Consider the following 26,637-nt stretch of genomic DNA (forward strand, 5'->3'; position numbering starts at 1 on the left):
TTGATACCGAGAAAAAGCGAAAGGAACAGAAGAGAGAAGAGAAAGAAAAAAAATGGCGAAGAGAAGAAATTTTTACTGTTATCGCGAAATTATTACAGACAATTTCGAGATGTCGTGCAGTTTGTAAAAGGAACAACGAAATCGACAATCTTCTTCTTTTTGCACGTTCCATCACGCGCGACATATCGACGTGACATATTGATTTATTTTCTTGCAATTTTTTCGCACGCATTGTGTTTGCACAATCGCGCGCATTCGTTCGGAAGTAAAAGAAATTGACGCGCGCTACAACATTGTGTCTCGCGCTTGTGTTGTTTGACTCTCGCGAGGAGATATCTCGCGGACTCGCGAGTGAAAAAATGCCGAAAAGCATTTTTCTCCGTCTCCGAGGCAGCACTTGAAGGCAAAGATGAAGACACCCGATGGACACACGTTGCGCCAAGAGGAATAAGGTCAACATCGCGTATACAATACACGTACGCGCGCGCACACATCGCGAGATATCCACCGCGAGGACTGTTGCAAGTACCGACGGATGAAAGAGGCGTGGGAGGCATAGAAAGAAGCTGATGGAGTGGACGCTCCTTGTTATTGTAGCCATAATGGATGGGCAAACATAGCGCGCGACACACGGTGGAAGCCGCTCGGCACGCAGGTATAAAACTCCGCGTGGCTCCGGGGCCCCACACGTGTACCTGCACCGAGTCTGATTACTCGGCAAATATTACGCATTATTTCGTTCCGCTGTTTTGTGGAACGTTACTCAACTTGTCGTGACGTGAAAAATAAGTTCTGCGCCATCGTCGCGGGCGCGCGCGCGCGGGGTGGCTTTGCAGTTCACCGTCCACTTTGTCCGACCTGTGAATAACGTGTAAATAATTAATCTTCTTCGTTGGCACGACAGAAACGACGACCCCTTGTCGCGGCCGATTTCGTGCAAATATTTATTTCATAAATTTCAATGGACGTGCGTCCGCGGGAATGAGGCTCTCTTCTTCATCGGGGTGGACATGTGACAGTAGCAACTGGCAGTCAGACGTGATACGTTTAACGTTGATACATTGATATGTATACAAGCCGGTGGTCGGAGGAGAGCACGAGAAAAGAAACTCGCGACGAGAGAAACCGATCGCAACACGAAAAACCGGTCGCAATCGCGCACACTGACTCGCTCGAAACGCGCGATATGTGATGTAATCATTTTTATCGATTGCGATTCTTTTTTAGAAGATCGTGTATTTTTCGAAACACAGCTTTTTTGCGTTCTTCTATTATTTGAACTCGCAATTTCGTGTTTATCACATTTCTGAAATCTGTTAACACTTTTACTCGCAAAGCTCGTGTTAAAACAAAAGCACAGATTTTCTCCTCCTCCTTCCTTCCCCTCCCTCCCTCCCCATTTCTCGGCGACTGTCTTTGTGATATATATCGAAATAAAGATACGTACATCTGTGAAGAGAAAGAACGGGAAAATGAATTTCGCGGGAGCTGCGTTTGAGAGTTTTCGCCATTGGAGAGTCGCGAGATTCTTCGTCAAACTTGGGTCGACTTTGGCGACTCGGTACCAACAATTGCAGGGTGCGCGTTGTATTCCGCTTACAATGCGAAACGTATTTCAATGAGCGGGCGGCGATGGAATCCGTTTGGAATTAGGGGGCGGTGACTACAGCGCGGGATCCGAGGTGGCGGTGTTCGCTGCGGAACCGCCACCGGGTATGAGGACAGGGCGAGACGATCATTGAAATGGAAATGCCATTGACGCAAAGTGAAAGTAATTAATGGAATATGTCCGAGCGATAGAGTGAATTCGATGCCTGGTGCCATTGTCGCCGTGGAGCGAGATACACGCATACTGCGCGAAACGGTGACTGCCGGAGAGGAAACGAGAGGCAACTGCTATTTTCTAGAGAACGCTGGGAAGAGAGGATGGGAACGGTGGGAAACGAAATCGCGAGAGAAAGAGAAAGAGAGAGAGAGAGAGAGAGAGAAGAAAAGCGTGGAAGAGAATGTAGTAACGATATGAAAAAAATAATAATTTATATACTTTTACTTAACACACAAAAGAGAAAATTTTTTTTTTTCAAATTATTAATATAATAATTGTTGCAAAAGTACAAATAATAACGCTAAATTAATAAAAGAAATAAATAAATAAATTTGCAAATAATTTGATTGATACACTGCAAGGTGTAAGTAATATTTATGTCATATGTGTTTTGGATAAATAAAGCAGATGAGTTTTTCAAAAGAAGGTATAATGAAGGACGGGAGAGTTATATATAAGGAGACCGAATATAATGTACGGGAAAGGATTGCTCGTTGGAGACCAGTTGCCGGCCGTCCCGTGAAAGACAGAGAAAGAGACAGAGAGAGGCGGCGAATTTTCCTAGATTTAATTAATATTTCATTTGCATGCTATTTCTCGCCTTGAGCAGCTTCGTATTGCGGCACGGAACTGTGATCCCCGCGTCTCGCGCCGCGAAGAATCACCACCCAGACGCGAGGGGAGGAGTACAGCCGCTACGTGATCTGTACTCTCCACGTGCACCTCCACGACCGACACGCGCGCGCGCATACACATGCACACACACACACACACACACACACACATACACCAAGCCAGCGCGGACGTTTATAACGGCACGGGGAGAATGCGGGGCTGTATGCGAATGTCTCGTGAAACCGCGCGCTCTGCTCGCTCTCTGTATTTCAATTTAGTACGTCCATTGTTAGATACTAATATTATTCAGTTGGGAATTGTTTCGCGACGCCTCTACCGGAGGAAAGAGGGAAATCTTGATTTTGCGCGACCTCCCCGTCTATTACTCGGTTCCACCCTCATCGTCCTTCTGAATATTTCCGCCCCGTGAAAAAGATATAGATAATAACGAATATAAGATCCGTCGTTTCTCTCGGCACGTCAGTGCCGAAAGAGAATCGGGAAGGGATTTTTTATGCGACAAAAAATTTAAAAAATTACAAAAAATTCATATGAAACAATTCGCACGCGTCATAGTCTGATTATTCGTTCTGGACTAAAGAAAAGCACGTGTCAAATGGAATATTTTATTGCGCAAAGTGAAGTTCGGCGACAAAGAAGCTTCAGCCGATCTCGCCCATGTGTCATTTCATTTTTTTTTCGTACATATTAAATCATACATCGTCCACGCGTATGTGCACACATACATACACACACACACAGGTCTGTGTGCGCACAATTCAGGTTGATGGTACCACCGGATTGCTTCCCGGGGCGAGCAAACATCGGCGCCATGTTTGCCGACGTTCGGCAACACTTTATTCTCTTCCGATCCGAGAGGAGAAGGTTAAAAAAAGATTTCACTTCGATTGGCTTCCACGCACTCATACGTTTGTATATTTAAGCGAACCGATGTGTAACCATAAAAACACGTGCGTGGATACGCGTGTGGATACGTGGAGGAGGGTGGAGAGGGAGTAAGAGAACTCGACTCGGTTCCCATGCGCGCACAGAGAAGACGAAAAGAAATAGCGAGCGAGGAAGCAAATATTGATGGAAGTCGAAAAAATGTTAAAAGCCATCCGACTAGTTATTCGGTCAGCTATATATTCGTCGAGGACGAAAAATTCGTTGTTCCGAAAAAAAAAAAAAAAAAAAAAAAAAAAAAAAAAAAAAAAGAAAAAAGTACGAGCGGTCGGACAACTAAAAATCCTCCTCGGTATTATATAACGTTATCCAATTAGGTATGTCCCGGAATATTATATGCGCAATAGCGTTTCAATGTCACGGAAAAAATAAATATTTCCATCTGACGTGTTTTCACAAGGTACTCTCGTTACTTTGGGCGAACATTCTCGAATATTGTACGCGCACTTAATTCCATCTTAAATTCACAAAAGAAACTTTCAACGCGTTTGTGATTAAAGCAAAGAAATGTAGCATTTCCGTTGTAACACGTTGCGAAAAAGTCGTGATCAAGCAGTAATTAACATTATACGAGTTAATAAAATCCGTAATTGATCTTTAGTTCTGCGACAAATTGACAAATACATTTAAAAAGTAATGACAATAATAATATAACAACAATCGGTGAAAATCGAGTGGAACACAAGGGTTTTTCAGAGCCGATCATCGACACGAACATAATTCGATGAACAATTCCGGCACCTCGATCTCTTTCGCGGGAGAGAATCTTAAATTATTCGGCTTCTATCATCCAACGCGCTCTCTCCCTTTTCTCTCCAACAACCGGATCGGTTTCCAACTCTAACAACCCCTTTCTCCACCCGATGGCTTAAATTCCTGAGTGCGCGAGAGACGCGAGTATAGAAAGAGGGGTGGTTGTTGCACTCTCTGTGACTGCGGATTAAATCCGGTTGGCGGAGGCAAGGGTCGAGGAGGGAGAAGGGGAGGAGGATGGCTATTATGCTCCATTATGAATGGTAACCAGTAGCCAAAGGAAGTAACTCCGCAGGGTGTCGATATATTGCCACCCCTGGAAAACCGGGCGACTACGCCTCGTAAATAATAACCGGGAGCATTATAATGCCGCGCCGGGCACAAATTGCTAGGTATATAACGTCGGGCGCGTGTTCAGGCATCGACCTATTGGATATGCGCCTTGTAGAGGCCAGTCGATTATAGGTATTCCATCGATATCGTGTACACCTAAGCCAGCTAATACACACCACTGGCGTAATCGTTCAGATATCGTGAAGATTTTCCTCCGTCAATCTCGTCTTTCAAAAAAACACTAATTCAATAAAAAAAAAAAAAAAAAAGAAAAAAAAGTCGCTCGCGTCGCGTCGAATGCAGAGTTTTTGATTATTTTCGGTTTCTCTTAAATACTTCAATAAGGTATAGAAAAGGAAGAGATTCAAATATATTAAAATTGAAATATTATTTACTCTCTTTTATACGCGTAAAAAATAATAAATAAAAAATTTATACATAGAGAATTTATGAAAATTTATATCATAATATAAAATTTCTATTATTTCACCAACATATTTAATTTAAACGAACAAGTTTTCACAAAGAGATATAAAAATATTTTTCAACAAAAGTAAACTGTTTTCTTAGAATATTTATCTCTAAAAACTTACTTGCGCGTGACACAACGAAGGGTTTCACTATAGGAACATGTGCGCGTTATTGTGTGGGAAATTTCGTGATGCACCTTCTGCGACTGTATATACGTAAATTGAGCGGCAGAATTGACTAGTCATCGCATTGAGATTGATTTATTGAGAGCGGGCAGTGCGATTTGAGATCGATCGACCATGAAACGAATTCAACGGCGTCACGTATCCCATTTCTTCATCTGCGAACGCGGCGCTCGTCATCCGATACCTTTTCCTTTTGGTCGCTCGAGGATCGCTGAGAGAAATTTTCGTTCAGCCGGAAGAGAAGGCCCAAAAGATCTCTCCGTTGTGTGTTCACGAAATCAGTCCTTTATCTCTCACATCTGGAGAGACTACGTGTCTTCCGGTTTTCTTTTGCCACAATCAATTACATTTATGTTGCGGACGAAACGCAACGTGTAAAGTAAAAATTGATAAAACGTTGCTGTGTGATAATTTACTTTATGCAATAAATAATATATTTATTAATATATTCGTGTAAAATGTAAATTATTGGAAAAACGCGAAATACGTACACACGAAAAATGTGAAAACTCAACATCCATCAAATTAACTGCGGGCCAAAATTATTCTATCTCGCGCGCGCGCGTGTGTGTGTGTGATAAAATTTAAAAAAAAAACTAAAATTATATTTACAGATAAAATTACATATCCATATATAGACGATTATATTTATAAGAGAGATAAGTTATATATAATTATTATAATTATTCGTAGTTGTAATTATAGGGTTTATCAGAGACGAATAGATCAACATGCGGATATGGAGTATCAATATCTCTTATTTATTGGATGTATTTCTTCGGTCTATACATTTTTTTGTCGAGTAACATGGTAACTACACGGTAAAATGATGATTTCAGTCGCTAGCGGCCAGTCTAGATATTTTGTTAGGCGTTAGTTTTTTACTTACAGGCAAACATTTATGTATATTACGTGCGGACGCAATTTCGGCACGCGGTTTTGAATATTATTTTCGGGCAAATCTCGAGATTAATGCAAGATAAAATCACTTATAGCGGATTGTATTTACAGACTCACCTCCCTCTTCTCGGCTTGAGAGTATAATACTCGTCGAACTTGTTACCTACACACATTTATTTGTTCTATATAGTTCATTATCTACACATGTATAAAGTATATTCTGGAGACGAGTCGGCCGTGAATCCGTGAATTTCAAACTTTCGCCGCCGCGTTTCCTCTCTTTCACACGGCGCGTTTACGCGTTTCACACAGCGCGATATTCATTTCAATTTTGCGAATTTTATCGTCGGCGCTTTATCCAACACAGAGATCCTGATTAACCCGAGCGTCTTTTTCCCCTTCGGTCTGAGAAATGTTTAACTATATAGATATACTGAAAAAAAAAACAGATCGTCAGATACTCATCGGGATAATCTCCCGTTGACTCTTCAACGGGGTCGCTTCCAGCGTCTTCTTCTTACGGAAGCGACGTTATATTTGTTATTTTTCCTTTATTGTCTATTCGAACAGCTTTGCGACGTTATTTGGTATTATATGTATATTGTCCCAGTTAGTGATGAGCAAACTCGAGCCTCCGATGGAATCTTGTCTCTGGAGACAATACTTCGTCGTTTCGAGTTGATGATTTTCTCCTCGTGACATAGTTCAGCAGTCATTCGTACAGTTACATTCGTGTGTAACACATATACCGAGCTCGATGTTGAATATTTGCAATATTCGTTGTAAGAAAAAAAAAAAAAAGAAACAAAGCCAAACTTTTCTATCTTGAGAAAGATATAATTTTTGGGACATTCTCAGATTCGCAAACTGTTATTTTTCTCACGCTCGTGATATGTCACACGTCGAGAGAAAATAATCGCGGCACAGTTTCTTTTCGCGTATTTCCCAAACGTGAAAATACGGGGCGATCGTCGTCGTCGTCGTCGTTTGTTGATGAGACTATTAGTGGGGATACGACCAAAAGACGTGACCTCCGTCAGGTCACTCGGAATAGCTGGTCTTGTCGCTGGCGTCGTCGGGACTGGTCTCCCGGTAAGCGTCGCCGGTTCCGTTGGCGTGCAGGCTCTGGTTGGGCGGTTTGATCACGGTGGGCAGGTAACCGGTGCCGGTGTACGGCGCGGCCAGGAAACGATGCCGCGTCGACGGTATTGGCGTGGTGCAGTACGCGGCGCGACTCGCGTAAGCCGCGGCCGAGACCGACGCGGCGGACGCCGCGGCGGCCGACGCCAGGGCGCCCGCCAGCGGCGAAAACGCCGACTTGCGTTGCAGACTCTCCTCGCAGACCAGCACCTCGATGGCGGACACCACGTCGCCTGCGACACAAATGCTCTTTCTTCGACTTCCTTCGCCAACACGTTTTCTTTACGAAAAAAACGCGCGCGCGCGCGCGTCAATCCGAATAGATATAGCGCGTCAAGTCGCCGGTAATAAAGCAATAATACGTCGAGGAAAAAATAAGCGAAAGTGTCTTTGAACAGGAGAAAGAACTTGTATCGGTCAAGAAAGTGCAATTTTTTTAAAATAAAAATTGAGAACGAGATTGTAAATGAGTGATAATTGAGACGAGCAACAAGAAACTTATGTAACGAGATTTAAAATGAGTTTTTTTTTTTCAATAAAAAAGCAGACTTTTTACAGTTCGGTCTTAAAACACGTGCGCAACAGTTTTAAGTAATTGAGAGCAATAACATGTTTCATGCAACGCGCGAGAAAAGAATCTCTTCCTTTATCAAACGAACAGATTTTAATCAAACATTTTTGTAGATACATTATAAAATCTGATAAAAAAAAAAGAAATTGTTTGAAATTGTGACGACAATCCTACCTTTGTAACGATGCAAAAGCGCTTCGACGTCGGCGCGGCGTCTTCCGGGAAACACGCGCAGCAGAAGATCCACCGAGCGTTGCTGCTGCTGTTGCTGTTGTTGTTGCTGCTGCTGTTGCTGCTGTTGAAGCTGCAACCCGCAAGTCTGCTGAATGTTTTGCATCTGCATCTGCATCTGAATCTCCCGCTGTTCGGGGATGTGATGGTGATGCTGATACAACGCCGGCGAGCAATACGCCAGCGAGGTCGCCGTCGGTCCGTAAAGCGGCGCGTAGGGAGGAAAGTGCACCGCGGTCGCCTGCGAACGAGCGATTTTCTCGGTCTTTGTACGTACGATCTGTCGCCGCAAATGCGTGATTTTACTAACTTCATTTTACGTCTGCGACTTCTTTTTTTTTAAAAAAAAGAAAAAAAATATATTTTCTAAAGAAACATTTTATTTACGCCAATTTATACAAGAAGAAATCAGATTGTAGTATACAAACTTCCGTCATGTCAATTTAGTTGAACTTTTTTAATTGAACTTTTGGTTGCAATGTAAGAAATGCAGTTTGATGAGAACTTATGTCGCCGATCTGACGAAGCAAAGATTTTTTTTACCGGGCAACGTTTAAAATCTAATAGACTGAGACGTGACTCACAGCTAGCGGGGGTAGCGGGGGACTAGGTCTAGGCTGTACCAGATCCACCGGTTGCAGGGTCTGCTGCGTCTGCGGGGGACTGCCGCTTTTGCGCAGGCTGAGGTTCTCCGGCGCCGGAGTGTCCTCTCGCTGCGGTGTCAAGGCCGGCGTCAGCGGTGGCGTGTGCGTCGGACTCTGCGAGCCCGGCTCGGGACTACCCTCCTCGGAGTCGTTCAGACTGCTGGTGCGCTTTCTCGTTGTCGTCGTCTCGGATTCCGGTATCCCCGACGACGTCGACACCACTGTAACGTATCCGTCGCTCTTGACGAGAGAGTTTCGCGAGTAAGATCGAAAAAAAAAAAAAAAAAAAAAAAAAGACGCGCAATCGAATCTGAGGAGGGACGATCTTACCCAACGAGCGATCTCGCAACTCGCCACCGGAATCGGAATCGCGATCCTCCTCGTTGGCGGTATCGCTGGTCGACAGGATCGTCGCCGTCGTGTTCTCAGACAGTCTAGATCGCTTCGATCCTGAGAAAAAAATTCCGCGATTATATCGAGCGATTAATTAAAACACTTGATTCGTCGTATCGAAAGAAAAAAAAAAATCTACTTTGGTTCCTATTTGTCGTGTTCAATAAATAATTAAATCAGCACCAACACACAGGAAGAGAAACGCGTGTTCGCTTTTGTACGACAATCTTTCAATACTTGTAGCCAAATAACCGACTTATGTACTAGCAAACTTTGCGATTCGAGATTCAATAATCTGTACACTGCTGCTTAATAACATCCGAGGCTCTTGACAGCGTCGTTATGGCACGCGCGTGGGCGTGTGCGCGGAGCACATGCACAGCAATTGAGCCGTCGGCAATGCGTGAAAGAATCCTTACTTGGGCGAGTGGTTGGTTACGATTAGGTGGTAGAAGTCTGACCGCTCGTTAAAAAGTTTAACCGTCCGTTTATTAGTAAGGGAGAGAGAGATTGATAGGTCGAGGGAAAGTATGTAGCTAGAAACGAATACGCGGATTTCTGTGTTTTCACCCTTCTTCTCTCTCTCTCTCTCTCTCCCCCTCTTATCAACCCGCCCTCTTGTGCGCGTGCACGTGCGCCCCTTCGCGTGCCGTTTAAGCACGGAAGTCTTTAATGTGCGCTTAACCACGGATTTCTCCATTCGTTGAATTACGTTCTTTGACGGCGTGAGTCGGTAAACGTAATAATTTATCGATTGTACGCGGGAAGAAAAAAAAAAAAAAAGTTTCGCTATTGTATGACCGGCGAGAAAAATTTGCCTATTGAATTTTTTTTGTGTGTGTTTCGCCAACAAAATGTTTCGCTCGCGAAACAAAAAAAAAACAATAACACAATCTTGAGAAAAAATTCTCAAAACAAATTTTTTTCCGCCAGGCAATTAATTCAATTCTTTCTTACGCGATTTTTCGAATCTTTCTAGCGTTCTAGGTATCTTCTTTTTTTCTCATGTTCATCTTTTGTTATGTATAAAATTCTCACTCTAATCGTCTCTTAATTAAATCGCAATCAATTCCACGTTAATTTGATTTTTCTGTTCTTCCGCAAAGTAATAATATCGCAACACCCTTTCAAGATGGGAGGGCGAATGACGGGAATTGTTTGCGGATTATCGAGAGGGAGAAGAAAATTTCTCGCCATAAGGATACAGCTATCTGCGTGCAGCCTTTGGTATCTAGATAATAACATTAATAATTGACATCTCCGGCCGACGTCAAAAGAAAGGAATGCAATATCGAGAGCCGCGGTGTTAATGTAGCTGCCGCACCGGAGAGAGGATTCTTTAACTCCCCTCTCTCCCTCCCGACGCGCATTCCGGAGCGTTTGTGTAAGTGTTGCACACACCGACGCCGTGTATTCACGGCTGCATGTAGGTAATCGCCGGTAGATATTACCGGCGAAGACCGTTATTAAAATATCATTCTCTCTCTCTCGCACAAGAACCCCTCTTTTTCTCTTTCTTTCTCTCTCGCGGCATCAACCCCTCCAGGCTTTCATCGTGTGTGCCACTCACGACCGCGCGCACGACGTTGAAATTCATATCCCCATGTAACCTTCATAAAGTCCCGTGGCAGCGTAACGAAGTGCACATATCTCGCCGTGTTCTTGAGGGTGTCGAGTATGTCAAACACGTACGTAGCTCTCTCTCTCTCTCTCTCTTTCTGCGCAGGCGGACTGTTCAAACACACCGTCACGATTCCGTCACGGTTTGTAACAATAGAAAAAGTTCAATTTCACGCTAAGTTCGTGTCTTCGCGCTCGACGTGCGCACTCGGAGATGTCGTGTACGGAGTTTAAGATGATCGAAGGATATTTCACATCGGACGAAAAACTTATCACATCAGTCAGTCTTGAAATGTGCGTCTTATAAAGTATATATATATATATATATATATACACCGTGCACCTTAGCGCGGTGTCCTGATCCTGGAAAGTGTCTAATCAAAGGCGGGAAAGAAAACCGAGACCATTGTGTAACGTCGCGCAACTCTCCTTTGAGCCGAGACGCAGCAACGCGGGCACAATAGGGAACACAGTATCGCAAACAGGAATCTTTTCTCCCCTCTTTTCCTCAACTTCTCTCTCGTCGGGTACTTGTCTTGTATTTCGAGAAGGGTGCGTGTGCAATTTATTGTAATCTCTCCTGTCCCGGGCACACACGAATGAGAGATCTAACTTCTCTCTCTTGGATGTCCTTCTGAAGCGGAGCCAACGCGTACACACACACATACATATACATAAGCTCGGCGTGTATTTTGAGACCCGCCTCTTCGGTGAAGTTAATAAAATTCAGTTGTGTGTTGGAGAAGAAAAGTGCCGGGAGGTACTTCGGATCGTGTCGAAACGTGCGGAATATAACGCGCAGCGGATAACGCACATACATACGTGCACATATCCTTTGCGCGACGCAAAAATAATTATCTAATCTCTTGCAAGTGTAATCGCGACGATCATATCGATCATCAACACCCGTCACAGACAAGTTCCGCCCGCCGCGTTCTTATACAACGTGTGATTCGAGCGGGACGAGAACGATGGAACGGAGAGGTGTGGCAAAGATTAATTAGACGTGTTCGGCGATGTACATTACGAGTGGAGCTCGCACAAACCGGACCTCTCTTGACCAACGATGACAAGACGCACTCGAAGCAGATACACACAATCGGCGGCGGCGGCGGCGACGGCGGCAGCGGCGGCGGTGGTGGCGGATGTTGTTGTAGGTCTACGCCCTAACCTGCGGCGGCGTGGCGTATCAGCGCACGGTGGAGACAGACGCGGACAATGGAATCATGCGAGGACAATACCGAATAATTTAGAATGGCACATAGATATCAGGAGAGGCTCCCGGCCTACGGCGGCGGCGCATAATAGAGAATAGGAGTAATAGGACACAGCCTGCGGGGCAACTGTGGAGGACACGAAACATCCCTATAAATTAGGCTTAGGCAAAACGAGCCCTAACCGCGCGTGTGCGCGTCTCCCCCGCACGCGAATACTTCTCTCGTCTGTCTTCTTATCTCGAAGACAGAAGCGGGTACGTATTTGCATTTTTTTGAAGTTCTAACGCGCGAAAGAAGGCAAACGCTTCGTTTCGATCTGATTGTCGAGAAAAAAATTCAAAAAACAACTTTCCAATTTCTTTGGAAATTGTGTATTCTTGTCTAAAAAAAAAAAAAAAAAAATCATCTCGATCGAATTGTGCCGATGTCGCGCAATTTTTACCGCGCGATACTACCTAGCGCGTGTTACTTTATTTTGCTCACACTTTTATGTGAGACGTCGCGAAAATTTCAAGTTTGCCGATTCCGTGCTTGGAAGTTTGTCGCGAGGGAGCGTCGACGGGAGAAAGAGAGAGAGAGAGAGATAGAGTATGAATTATCAGTACCTATTGTTCGAAAGATCATAAAGTAACTGGAGTGTGGTACGCGCGGCGGGACTCGGAAACGCTTTCTCTTTCTTCGGGGCCGCGCATGGCGATTGATAAACGGCCTTTGTACATGATATTAATTCCGGCGGAACTTCAATTCAATTACAGCTGGAAGTAATTTACGCCGAAAGTTTCTACCCGATATAAATCAAAATCTTACCTGTTTGTGACTTCGTGATATTAATAAATACTTACACGTACTCACAATATGTGTCTGTGTGTGTGTGTTGTGTTCTCTCTTATTTTTGGTATCTTATTATCGACGAAACGATATCTCGAACGGTATTTCGACGCGAACCATACGCGTTCCACAGAAAACACGGTGGAAACCAAGTAAAAAATTCCAAGCTCTGGAAATGATTATACCTAAAATCGATAGAACAATCGTGTCTCGTGTACGAAGCGGTCTCGCACGGTATCAATTAAATTCTATGAAAGAACGCGACTCCGGAGAGGAGGAGGAGAGGAGGAACTCTCGCGCGACTTCAACCCAGTCAGAATACGCGCGCCATACACGTTCTCTCGCTTGCAGCAGAGCTTTTAGGCTCGAGCCCGGAAACGAGATCTGAGCAACGAAGAAAAGACTCCCATTATTACGTATCGATACGCTCGGAAAATAGCAGCGCCCGATCTGCCGCGCAGAAATGACGCAGTCGATTCAAGAGTCGCGGTGCGAAAGCTCGAAGAAAAAGCAAATTCCTTGCCGGGCAACAAAGAGAGAAAGAGAGAGAGAGAGAGAGAGAGAGCGCGAGAGCGCGAGGGAGAGAGAGAAAGAGAGAAGCAGGAATGAGACAGAAGAGGAAGGAAGGGTCCTTCAGCCAGCAGCGACAGCAACAGCGAGCAACAGCCCGATCAGTCATTAAATCGTCGCGATTCCCTTTTATTTCCGCTGGTCTGTGTGTATTACACACGGTATACGTGTATACACACATACACGTGTGCGTGTATATATATATATATATATATATATATATATATCTATATATATATATCTATATACATATATATATATATATGCTGCGCGCGTGGGAGCGTTTTACAACGTCCATGTGTTTTTCGCGCTGTATGTCGCGATGAAAGGGGTGAATATAGGGCCGCGGGATGGTTGTGTGTACATACCCCGGGGATGTATGATGGATGGAGGGGGTGAGAGAAAGTCAAGAGAGAGAGAGAACGACAGAGAAGTAAAAAAAGTGAAGGGAGAGAGAGAGAGAGAGAGAGAGAGAGAGAGAGAGAGAGAAGGGAGAAAAGCGAGGACAGGGAGAGGAGAGAATGCTGGAGAGCGATCAGGCGTAACGTTTTTAATTGTTTCGCGCCCAGCCGCCTTTTGTTTTGGCGTTTATACCTCCTAAACGTTTGCCAAGCTCGCTCTTCGACGGTGGTGTACTTTCCCGGTGGGAGAGAGGGACGGACGAAGGGAACGTGATATTCGTACCTCCCTTACCATCCCCTCGGTCGTTTTCATTCCCTTCCATTCCTCCCCCCCCCCCTCACCCAACCACGAGGGTTTCTTCGAGAGTCCTTTCGCTTCGTGTCTTGCTTCTTTTTTTTTCCCGAGGAATATAACGTGATCGTTAGTTTTTTCTTTCTAACTTCCGCCCTCCCCCGCGCGCCAGTTGGTACAGCGATGGCTTTCACGCTCGGCTGGATGCTCGCCAATGCGTTACGTTCGCGAGGTTGGGCCGCCATGTTGTCGCGTGTCGGAAAAGGAAAGGTTTGTCCGCGTCCTCTCTCCCTCACGGCTCCGCTCGGCTACATAACCAGTTTGTGGCTTATTCAATTAAGCCTCCCCCTCATTACTTTTTGATTCTTTTGTCGCGTCTTTTTCTTTGAAAGTAATTAAAAATATATATTTAAGTTTTTCTACGGAGAGCGATCAGAGAAAATATTTATCTACAACTATCCGAAAAAAAGATATTCTTAATGTTTTCTCCCGTCTCGTCATCGAGTGCATTCGATACTCTTCCCGCTGAAATGTTATTAATTCATCTGGATGAGAGAGAGAGAGAGATAGTCTTTTCATGATCGTGGCGGAAACCTCCGAAGTCTCTGCCACAAAAGCAATAAAGTGTCCGATTTCCATTTCTTTTCTGTTGTCTTCGCGAAAATAACCGACACACGGCTTCCGAAAATCAGTTTCGGTCCTCGTCCCAAAACTAGGCCGTGTCTCCCGCGTGTAAAACGCGTATGAGGTGCGAAACTCGCTTCGAAGAAAAATAAAGAATTATAAACGCACGTTTAGAAAAGAATTTAGCTCGGTTCGTTCGAAATTGTCTTCTCAAAAGATTGCAATAACATAAAAAAAACAAAACAAATACAATCGCGCGTGTACTTATTTTACGCGTGTACTTATTAGACCGTGAGTTTAGTATCGAGCTATTCAAAAAAAAAAAAAAAAAAAAATCGCAAATACTGCCTGCCCGTAGACTGTATTTGTGATGGCGATGTCTTGAGAGCGCTTTTCCAGGCATTTCCATGATTTTCAAATATTTTGAAGCGCCGAATAACAACTTGACGGCTGCCCGTAGTACACTTCCATATAATTCTTTGTGCGTTGAGAGGATTCCCGCTTCTTTTACTTGCTTTACATTCACACCGAGTTACCGGCATGAAATCACGTACGTGAAGTGGTATTTAGCGACATTCCCGTGGATCTCGGGATCGATCAACAAGAGATCGGAGCTGCCAAGGTTCCCGTCATCCCGCCGTACGTATCCCCGTGCGAATCCGACGAAGCGAGGAGAAACGTACGAGAGTCAGAAACGCACGAGTTTTGTTCAAACACTCTTAGCGGACGTGCTCCTTCGGCGGCGTTGCACACGTGTATATGCATTCGATCCCGAGAGCGGGTACACCTATGCAAATAGGTAAGGTCGGTCTCGGGGTCTTACCTATCATCTGTCCGCGTTTGCGTGTTCTCCGAAGTCCCGCTGACTCTTTGCAAACAATGTTGCGAGGCACGTCGTAAGAGCGATAAGTAGCCGCGTGTCGCGATCATCCCGGACTTATCCGAATCTGATTACTCAAATTCTATTTGCGCCTTGCCGAGTTCCTGAGTCATGCGTGTGCACATGTACGTGCGTGTGCTCGTCTCCTTCGTCGAGTTTTTTTTAAAACTCGTACTCGAGTTTTACGAGTGAAACTGTTTTTGAAACATTACCAATTATTTTTTGTGTTACAACAAAATATATTCTGTATACATATCTACAGATATATATATATATATATATATATATATATATATAGACTGTGATTTCATGTCTCTTTCAGAAAGCTGTAGTTTTGACATTTTTATTTGCGGGCGTTTATGGACGACAGCGCGGTTGAGGGAACCTTTCGACAAGAGGTTCGCCATATGATCGGAATCTTTCTTGATGCCGCTTGCTTCCGCATCGAGGACACGTACGCCGCGTGAATTCACACGAGCGCAATCTAAGAGGAGCGCGCAGGGGAGCGTATTACAGCGGGGGCGAAATAATTTCCTGATGTCCTCCGCAGTCACGAAGGACGAAGAACGGAAGCGAACTGGTCTTTCACAAAGTTTCTTGGACACTTGAAGAAGCTTCTCTCTCCTGCGAGAAACTGCCGGATAATGGTCCCCCGGTAAACGGAGCGACCGGAGTGATCCTTACGGGGATAAAGGGTGTGTCGCACACGTATGAAAGACGCCCTGTACGCGTGCATGTGTGCACCACACACACACACACACCGACTCCTACAAAGCATACGTATCCCTCTCTCGCTGCTGGCTTCGCCAGCGGAGAATTTCAGCGGAAAGACCAAATCTCCACATCCTCCTTTTCGAGACGTAATGACTGTGCCCCGCGCGCGGCAGTTTCGCCCTTTGCTACCGCGAAGCACCCACCTTCGTGCACTTCAATCGCTCGTAAATGTCAGTTAGCGTGACTCAACTGCAGGCGATTTTATGACAATATTTTACGTGTACGCTATTTAAATTCTCGTTTACACGCGCATAAAAATACATACGTAGTGTTAAATTTAAGAACATTCTCTGATTAGAAAATTAATAAATCACTGAGATTTCCTCTTGGATATATTAAAAAAATTGAACATTAATTCCCGAACGTGTAAGATAAATATATTTTGCATTTTTTTTAGCGATGAAAAATTAATCTGCGTGCAAAATAGTTTCGAGCAAAATTTTTGTCATATATATACATATATGTATATGTATATATGTATATCTGAAAATGACCGAAACGTAGAATACGCGACAACGTTGTGAAAAGATCGGAATAAAAAGAACTCGAATTTTTTAGTTGAAATTTTCTTCCGCGCGTTCGAAGAAAGAGATCTCATCTTTCTGCTTTCGCAAAGTCGTGAGTGTCCATTCCCTTAGCATTAAAGAGGTGGATATCTCTTTCCCCGTTCGCGATATAATAGGGACTCGTCGAGTTTCTCTCCGCCACCAAGAGGGCACCCACCCACTTGGCAGCACAAGCAACCTCGCGATCTCACTAACTTACTCGGAAAGAGGGAGAGAGAGAAAGACAGATTTTGTGTGTGTGTATGTATGTGTGTGTGTGTATCACCGACCAACCTAGAATCCCCCGCGGTCGAAGGCACTGGCCCGAGAAATTCAATTACTGCTAAACTTCTCGACCGGAGACTCTCCCCGGTTCATCTATATACTACTGTAAGCATTCTGTTTCGAAGATCGGCCAGAGAGACATCTTACATCTCTCCCTTGTCTCGCAGGTACGCCGCGGTACATTTCGGACCGTAATTGAAACCAGGTGCGCTCGAAGGGTTTCCTCATCACGGCGAGATAGTAGTTTGTTTTTTTTTTTTCGTTCTTCTTCGCAGTTTACTTTTTTTTTTCTTTTCATTTACTGTTTCGGTGACGTCGAAGAATATCTTTGAAAAAAGAAAAAATTTCTCTAAAATTACGCGTTTTAAAAGTGAGTTTTCACGGCATTATATACGAGAAATAAAATACAAATGTTGAGGAGTTGCGAAACGGATCGCAACTTGCGCACTCTTCTGTTCCGCAAGTGGAAAACGAACGCGCGTGCAACGAAATGTGTCAGAATGTACACACACACGCCGAGTTTTATTATTTACAGCCGCGCGCGCACCAACTTTATACTCGCGACGCAACAAAATGCAATGCACCTCTTTCGAACGCGTCACTGTCAGATGATGTGTAACGATAAAATGCAACGATAGAAAAGCGCTACACACGGAGTGCGCTCGTAACAAACACACCGATAATCGAGTGCGACCGCATTGTTGCGTAAAGTGTATTTATCGGCCGGAAAAAGTTGATTTTCGTGTGACGTACAATCATAATATAATAAATGTCAGAGCGAATCTTAATACCGTGACGTTATCGAAGATTTATTTCGGTCAATGTGAGCCAACGTGCAATACGTATATATTTTTGTATTTATTTAAACGCGTAAATTAATACACAATAATTTCAACCAAATTCGAAACTCTTTATCTAGAGATGCTCAGTTTGCATCACGGGGATGAAAAATAATTTATCCCTCTATGGAAATTAAAAACAAAAAAAAAAAAAGAAAGACTTCGGCCAAGAGTCGAACTCGGACTTTTCGCGTTCCGCGTGTGACGTTATCTCATTGTTTTTTTTTTATTTTTATTTTTGATATCGTCGCACTCAAAGGGAAGATACACGAGAACAAAAATTCGGGTGTCAAATGTCGCGGCTGGACGAGCTGGCGAGTTTTAATTTTTATTGATATAGTGGAGAGGCGCGCGGTTTTCTCAGAAGAGCGCACTTGGGCTTATGTGCCAAGTCGCGTGTTTGCTCCACTTATAACATATATATATATTTTATATATATATATACGGGGTGAGAATATAAGGAAAAGAAATTCTCTACGAAAGAGGCGAGCGCGAAAGGGTCGAGGTGAGCGGGAGAGCGAACGGGAGAGAATTAAAGGCCGCCGTACTAACGAGTACGACTTTTGATTCGAGTGGTATAATAAGGGTCCGCGAGTCTACATGACTATTATTTACTTAACAATATTATAGCCCGCGGCCACTTGTCCTACTTAAAGGCGTGGTGTACGCACGTTCCTAATGGGCACTCGTCCGCAAGTCATGCGTGCACCGAACGCGCCCCCATTTCTTGTGGTCGCGTGCCGTCGATTATATTACGGACTGCGTGCATATACTATACCGCGCGCGCTTTCGCTAAATAGCGATACGCTTACTTATATTCTATCTATATTTGCCGCGCAATCGTCTTCAAACAAAATATATTGGCACCGCATTCACGCGAGGCGAAAGTTACCAACACGCAATGAACCGAAGATGAAATCCTCGAAGAAAGATGTGTTTTTGTTGCGGTTTTTTGCACATACATGGGACAATTTCTAATGCCTCTGACGGGGGGAGAGATTGCGAAAAGAAAGATCTGCGGGAGAAACTACAAGTGGCGGTGTTTCACTCACCGGCGACGACCGCGGCGTCGCTCTTCTCGATCTTCGGCTGCCGATACTCGTCCTGGGTAGACCTTTTTCGCGGCAATAGACCACATTCCGCGGGTTGTTGCTGTTGAAGCTGCGTCTGGATGTGTGCGGCAGCGGCGGCGGCGGCTGCCGCGGCCGCCGCGGGTATCGCGAGACCCGCCGGACTCGCTACGTGCGCCGGATGCGGGGGCGGACTACCGGCTGGTGTCGTACCGGCGGTTGTCGGCAGAACCGGAGCGGTGGTGCAACTGCCGGCGTTATATTGCAATTGCAGGCCCAATTCGCGCGCCTCGCTCTCCTCCTGGGCCTGTTGCCGTCTCAGCGCGACCTGACAGAACAGTTTTTTAGATCGTCGCGTTTGAAAAGAATAAACGCGTGTAAAACAGTTTACTCGAATGAAAAACACATGGTCTCTTTAACGTAAGCAATTCTGAAATGATGTAATCAATATCACAATTGCCTGAGAATATTTTATTCGCATTACATTTATATATCGCGCGCGATCAGATTTTTCTTTTCGTTACAATTTGGCGCTCGGATCAAGAGTGTATTGATTAAATAGAGAGCGCGGAAATACAAGACACACGTGAATGAGATCTCGAGTGAAACTAAACCGGGCCCATTGGATTCACAAGCTCATCACACACATGTCGATGTTTAGAACGAAATCTTAGATGTGCCTATATAGCATTACGGTCCTGAAATGTTACATGAGCTGGTAACTCTATCCGTGATTTGGCTGTTATACCGACGATCCAAATGTAAGCCCACCGAAATCGTATCGATTCCACACTCTCTGCATTCGATATATACGTACATATCCGACAAGTTCTTTAAGTAGAATCTAGCCGATGATAGAAGAGAGTTTATTTCTTTTTATAATTTTACACGCGAAAACATAAAAAAAAAAGATTCATTTTGTAAGAAATATATATTCCTCTCTACCGAGAGGACACACGCGATTCAAAAGAGTCTGTAAATGACAAATCAGCGACACGTGATTAAGCATATCGGCGACCTCGAAGAATATATATCTCACCTGAGCAGCCATAACGCGTTGCCTCTCGGCGATGAGGGTGCACTTAGCACACACGCAATCCCGCCACCGGCAATAGCGTTTGTGCCCTTTGAGCGCGGACACGACTCCATGATTACGGCATCGTGCGCACTTGGGGGTACGTTGGTATCTTTCGTTGGCGCGCAGAAAAAACGCGGCCGGCAGCACGTGATGTTGCTGCTGCTGCTGGTGCTGCATCAGTTGGCCCACGTCGACGCCGAGATCGACACCGCGGGGTAGCGACATGATGTTCGCTGTGTTTCGGCGATTGATAGCACTTGCCGACGACGATAACGACGATGACGATCAGCAGCAGCGCGATCACCGCGCGCCGCGGAAAATTCGTACCGGGCGCGAAACCGCATACTCGATTACGCTCACCCCCATGCCGGAGACGATCCTGAGAATCCCCCGGTGGTGATTTGCTTTGGTGGTGGCTGTGGTGTGGTGATGGCGATGGGCCACACAGCGGCCTTGTCACAGCCAAAACGACACGGAAGTGCGCTTCTCTCAATGCGCTCGCACTGTACGACGCGTGACACAGGATCTGACGGTACCTACGTGCACCATTCTGAAGGACGTGTTCGATCGAAAAACGTTTTTACAATGATTCGCAACAAATACGATGTGGCAATTATCTTCTCATAATTGTGAACGCGCACTTCCGTATTAAATTCCGTATAACGTGGGCCGCTATCTGTCACACGACACCCGTTTCGTTCGGCTGTCGGGGGCCGAAATGCGGAATCGCGCCCCACGACACACACTCTCTCACCCCCCCCCTTCCCTCCTCTCACTCCTTCTCGCTCGCCGACATTGTCAACAATTGCAGCATCCCGGGTGAGTCGATTCAGGTAGCGCGCGCGGATAGACGGAGAGGCGGTAGCGCGGTGCCGGTGGTGGCAGCAAAGTGGGAGCTTAAAGGGGCCGCGGCAGCAGCGACCGTTCTCTCTCTATCTCTCTCTCCCTCCCTCCCTCTTTCTCTCTCTCTCTCTTTATCGACGACAGAGGGAGGACATAGGAAAAGGAGAGAAATAGAGTGAGAATAAAGGACAGGAGATCGGGGAGGGATAGGGCAGAAACTAACGGTCCCCTCCACACTCCGCAAGCGCGAAATAAAACACTGTGCCACAGTGTTCCACCCCGGGGCCTCGGCCAAACGCGTGGCCGCGGCGCGCTGCGGCCACGCCCCCGCCCGTCGCCGATTGGCAAGTTCGCGCTGTACCAAACTGGAGATGTTAAGAGTTTATATCTGCCGCGGAATGAAAGGGGGACATACCTAGTCGCGTACCCACCTACCTATATACCTTTGCTACCCGCTCACCCCGAAGGGTGTAAGTATATGCGTCGATTGTGTGTATCTTCCATACGGCGGCGATGATGGTAGTAACGGAGATGGTAGTAACGGTGGTGGTGTTGGCGGCGGCGGCGGCGGCGGCGGTGGTGGTGGTGGTGGTGGTGGCAACGGACAAACACATTACTCTTTTATTTAAAACCCGTTCCCGCATAAAATACAATGCGGAGCGATGCTCAGACGTTTCTCCATGCTCCGCCTTTTGTTTCGACCGACTGTTCTTAACTACGCACGCCTTTCTCGTTTCTCTCTCTTGGCTCGAGGAACGTGTCCTTTCTTCCTTTTTCTCTTCTTTTTTTTTTTCCCTTCCTTCTTCGTGTCACGGGTCCTCTCTCGCTGCTCGCTACACTCCCCTACCCATTCCACCCCCTTTCCCCTCTTCTTCTTCGCTCTCTTTTCGCTGGATACGGTCTATAAACCGCAACCAACACCGTCATCGCGACGAGCCTTCTTTGAATCATATTGTACAATGAGATTTGAATGGTGTGGGGTGTGGAGAGAGAGACGGAGAGCCAGGAGCCCTATTGTCGTTTCACCAATGGCGGCCGATTTTATAGTGATCTAATGTACAGATGTTATTTACCCCGCAATGAGAATAGAATAAAAGCATTGTGCGCATTATATGATTTGGATCGCGTATCTCTCCACGTTTCTACCTACTTACCTGCCCTCTCCCCCTCTCTTTTACTTTCAATCTAAAACTAGCCCTAATAAAATCTACTTTAACTTGTACCTAAACGCCCGACGTATAGGTACGGCAATATGGATGAAAAAAAAAAAAAAACCGTTTTCTTCCAAGTAACAATTATCATTCATGCGCGTCTCATAAAAGAGTGACACTTTAAAGGGGACAGGTTTACATAAAACGAGACATATAATCCGTAAAACTGGTTCTGTCTCCCTTCCTCTCCCTCTCTCTCTCTCTCTCTCTCTCTCTCTTCGGGAATAAAGCTGATAGAGAATGTAAAACACAATCGTATTCAATTAACATCGCGCATTTTCCATATGCCTTTTTTCCGGCGAGCTGCTGCTGCTGCTATTATTATTATTATTATTATTATTATATAAATGGATAAGTACTTGATTTATGTCGCGAGTCATTGAGCGTCAAGCGCAACACACTTTGGCTAAATTATCCACATTGTAATTTAGCAATCGACAGAATTAAAATACACACACACATATATATATATACATATATACACACACGAAATGGAAAATCTGTCATCGAGAGTGTCACACAAGGGTGCGCAATAAATACAGGTAACAGCGAATGGAGAAAATCACTGTTTTCGATGACGTCCCCGCGTAGGCATTTTTCATTTGACGGGGGCGAGGCAAATTTGGAGCAATAATAAAAGTATTTCGATGGTAGTATTTGTCGCCAATATATATACATATATATATATATATATATGCCTATAGCACGGACCTTTTTTTTACTCCTCGGTCACTCAAAGCGAATGTATGCACTGATGGGGAAATCAATAAACCAATAGGTACGCCAATACATGCCCGCTTTTATAAAGTATCGCGTAATTTTTTTGCACACGATATCAAAAAACACGAAATTGAAAAAGTTTTGAAGCAGATGGAAATATCCATCACGCAATTACAGAGATTCGATAGCACTTTCTTTTTCGGGTTTAGATCGTACACGATCGAATCAATCTCTCTTCGCGAAAGTTGATGAAAACGTGACTTTTTACGTTTGTTTTTTACACATTTCATAAATTTTTCTCTCCCGTGCTACTTGAAGAGAGTACGTGTGCAAAAAATCGATCGATCTCTCTTTATCTCGCGGGTTTTCATAATTCTTGCGCTCGTGAAATGTTTCCAAAAGTATCCGATTTATCTTTGATGTCGAGTGGCTCGACGACGCCCATTGTTCGCCCACGCACTCGAGATCTCTCCCTCGAGCTGTGCGTTGTAATCTCCCTCGAGGTAAATAGAGCGATCGAGATCGCGGCAATATATCGAATTACGATGTTTGCAAACGTCGAGTTGACCCCGGAGTTGGCACCGCACACGGGCCGATTGAATTGAATCGTGTCGCGATCGGATAAGCGAGATTAGATTATAGTCGCCACGTCAAAGCCGCACAAAGAAATCACAGGTAAAGTAGGTGCTTGCACCTAACGCGGTTCCCATAGCTTTTCTTCTTCCTGCAACATCGAAGAACTCGTAGTGTAACCTGTTTGTTCAATGGCAATACAATAATCGCTCGATTGGAAGAGATTATCTCACGTAAAATCTCTCTCCCAATAGTGTTACGTGAAAATATACTTGCCTGTTGCGCGTTGCGAGATAAAATACAATGCTGTTTTACTTTGTGTTTAACACAAAGTGTATGTAAACCCCCTCATGTGGGGGTTTCTCTCTCACAATTCGAGATACGAAATTTGCTCGAGTAACTTGGGTGATCAACGGAAGGTTGTAAAATGTAAATTTTTTTGAACTACGGGAAGAAGAGAGATTGTGTTGCATGTAAAAATTACATATATAAAATATCCAAGACGATGACGATTGTCCGTTAATCTCGCACATCCTTAGATGACACTGGCACATGTCGGTGCACACACTCATGTGAATCCATATATCGCTCTACTCCATTCAAGCCCGCTTCCAGTGGGGGGAAAGGTCGGGCGCGGGGGGGAGGGAGTTGCGTTGAAGCTCGCGCGATATCTCGTCGCGATCTACCGCGCCGGTGAAATACCGTATGACTTTTTGACGTGCTTTTAACAGATTGAATTGAAAATGGCTCCCTGGCTTTTCCGATATATCTACCCGCCTAGCATATCCGAGCCGAAACGACCGACCGAACGAACGGACGAGGGAGAGACATGAGAGAGATATATAATTCTTCTTCTCTTCCTTCCTTCTCTCTCTCCCACTCTCGGCGATCTCTCGATCTCTCGACACCCCTCGTTACACCTCCCCCCTGGCGAGTCCTCTCTCTTCATTTTTGCACATTCGCTGATGCGGCACATTGCAAGCTGCGCCGGCGGAAACGACGTTGGGTGGAAACGACGGGAGGTAGAGAGGGAGAGAGTGAGAGAGAGAGAGAGAGAAAGAGATAGCGGGCGACTGGATCGGTCAGTCTGTGCCAGGAGAGTTGCGAGGAGGGGGCGAGGGCAGAAATAATGTCCCCGGCGCATTTTTTAAAGCCTGCGAATCCTGGGGTGGTGGTCAGGACTCTGCGGGGAAAAAAAAAAGTGACGGACGCGCGCGGAGATATAGATATGTGCGCGGAGAGCTGGTGCGATATTACGGGCCGCAATAGCCCCGGTCCGGTCGGTCGGTCTACGGCCGGATGTGAAACGGTCAAAGCTAAAAAGCACTCTCCGCCGAAACGGGCTATATATTATCCGCAACCCTTCAAACACAGAACCGCGTCCGCGGAGAGAGAGAGATCCATACATAACGTATAACGTGTGCGTAAGCTCTCTCCCGCTTGTCCTGCGAAATCGCTAGCGTAAAGTTATTCGCCGCCGCCGCCGCCACCGCCATCGTCGTCGTCGTTGTCGTTTCGATGCTCTTGGACCGTTAGGTGCTCGGATCGGTTTTACTTTTCGTTCAATTTTCTTTTAAGTAAAAGATATCAATATTTTTATCAATTGGTTTTAACAATGTTCTAGTTCTAAGAAATATGTCAAATTTAAAAAACAAAATTTATATATTTATTTAGAGTAACCACGTATCTTTTTATCTTTCTACCTAGGAAATTTTGTAGCATTGAAACAATTAAAATCAGCACTTAGTTAAAAGACGAAAAAGACAGATTTCTGGTCTGTCGAGATTAGAAATGCAAAACTCTTTTGCGCTACTTGATTTTACTCGCAACAGCAAGTTTTTTTTTCTTTGGCTTTTTCATTGTTTTTAGTTGTTTAAAAAAATAATGTCGATATATATAATCTCGAATACGTACATGTTGCGTATGAAGGATAATAGTCGCATGTTCCATGAACGGGAGGAACGAAATGGGCGTGGTTACGAGGGGGTTGGTTACGACGAGTTCCTCTCTGTTGCGATCTCGTCGGCCAATGCGAATCCGGTTTGCCATCTGGCAACTGTTGCAAACGCAAGCGCTGTCTAGCTTACATCTCTGCGAGCTCGCTTATAGGTCCCTGCATATTGGACGTAGCGCCGAATCTGATAATATATATCGTACATCAGCGCAGACTCAAATGCTAAGAGAAGGAAAGAGAGAGAGAGAGTGAAAGAAAGAGAAAAAGAGAGACATCTATAGTTCTGTGTGTGTCTACTCGATCGTTTTTAATTTCATATCTTAATCAAAGATATCTTGATCCCAACTTACCAAGGTTCAATTCTGTTGGTATCTGTTTTTATTCGATAAGTCGATTATCCTTTCCGGACTTTGTCAGTTTTTTCGGTTTATACAGTCCTTTGGACTCCTTGAGACGTTCCAAAGCCAAAATCATGCTATCTATTATTTGACTCGTGCTGCTGTAGAAGTACTTGTATTCATTGTCGGCTTTCGGATGACGATTGTAAACGTCCTCCATAAACTCGCCGTCCGGAGTGAAGAAGAGAATTCGCGGAACGTAAGTTCCGTCCGGTTGAAATCTCGCTTCATCTTCCGCGAGATCTTCACCTTTTCTCACATCCACCATAACGAAGCTATTCGCGCGTCAATCAAATAAATAAATGATTCTCGAGTTTGCAGAAAAGGTAGCGGAAAAAAATTGTGTGTATGTGTGTGCAAAAATTACTTACTGTTGGCTGAGATCGAGAATTCGGACGGAATTCGTGAATTTGGGCTTCAATTGCTCGCACGTGGGACAGCCCGGTCTGTGAACCAGAAGAAATATCGGCTTTCGGCTGATTTTAGCTTCTTCGAAGCCTTCTCGCGCGTTTCTCCATTTGTACAAGTGCCCGAAGCTGTGATTCGAATCGTTGACGTCGGCCGCGATTACGTTTCCGAATAAGTAACATGTCAAAGCGGCGAAGCTCCGAAATTTGGTGAACGAACTGAGACATTTGGCGTAACGCATAATTTGTAAATTTTCACGTATCGAGAATGACACTTGGTTGTACTACATGTTTAATGTCCAAATTTGAGTCTTGATAAGCGAAATATAATAATAAGCGATGCGATTTAATCTTCCGCGACTAACTTCGCGCTCTGTTTTCAAAACAAGAGCGTCATCTGTGATTTAAATCCTTGGTTAAAGAGACGCAACTTATCGGATGGAGATTTAAATGCCGCGGTTCTGAGTTTGGCTAAGATGGT

The 26,637-nt window shown here is 44.9% G+C and overlaps 2 protein-coding genes across 6 annotated transcripts; both read right to left on the minus strand.

Moving 5' to 3' along the window:
• Positions 1-7,089: 7,089 nt before the first annotated feature.
• Positions 7,090-20,275, minus strand: LOC109856392 (mediator of RNA polymerase II transcription subunit 15). The gene is made up of 6 exons (XM_020431632.1): positions 20,012-20,275; positions 18,955-19,300; positions 8,965-9,084; positions 8,575-8,855; positions 7,934-8,231; positions 7,090-7,421 (listed from the first exon to the last, which is right to left on the minus strand). The coding sequence occupies exons 1-6, from the start codon at positions 20,273-20,275 to the stop codon at positions 7,090-7,092; spliced, it is 1,641 nt and encodes a 546-aa protein (XP_020287221.1).
• Positions 8,748-26,460, minus strand: LOC109856411 (thioredoxin domain-containing protein 12-like). 5 transcript variants are annotated; one of them, XR_002250388.1, is made up of 5 exons: positions 26,121-26,460; positions 25,702-26,024; positions 25,312-25,573; positions 8,965-9,084; positions 8,748-8,855 (listed from the first exon to the last, which is right to left on the minus strand). XR_002250388.1 is itself a non-coding variant. In XM_020431674.1 (3 exons), the coding sequence occupies exons 1-2, from the start codon at positions 26,396-26,398 to the stop codon at positions 25,730-25,732; spliced, it is 573 nt and encodes a 190-aa protein (XP_020287263.1). In that variant the 5' UTR covers positions 26,399-26,460; the 3' UTR covers positions 25,127-25,573; positions 25,702-25,729. The 5 variants fall into 5 exon arrangements, 1 of the variants encoding a protein (XP_020287263.1); XR_002250389.1 differs by lacking the exons at positions 8,748-8,855; positions 8,965-9,084 and adding an exon at positions 19,242-19,300; XR_002250390.1 differs by lacking the exons at positions 8,748-8,855; positions 8,965-9,084 and adding an exon at positions 22,807-24,967 and having other exon boundaries at positions 25,312-25,535.
• Positions 26,461-26,637: the final 177 nt, after the last annotated feature.

The sequence above is a fragment of the Pseudomyrmex gracilis genome, unplaced genomic scaffold (genome assembly GCF_002006095.1).
Source record: "Pseudomyrmex gracilis isolate BER0280 unplaced genomic scaffold, ASM200609v1 scaffold_117, whole genome shotgun sequence".
Lineage (NCBI taxonomy): Eukaryota > Metazoa > Arthropoda > Insecta > Hymenoptera > Formicidae > Pseudomyrmex > Pseudomyrmex gracilis.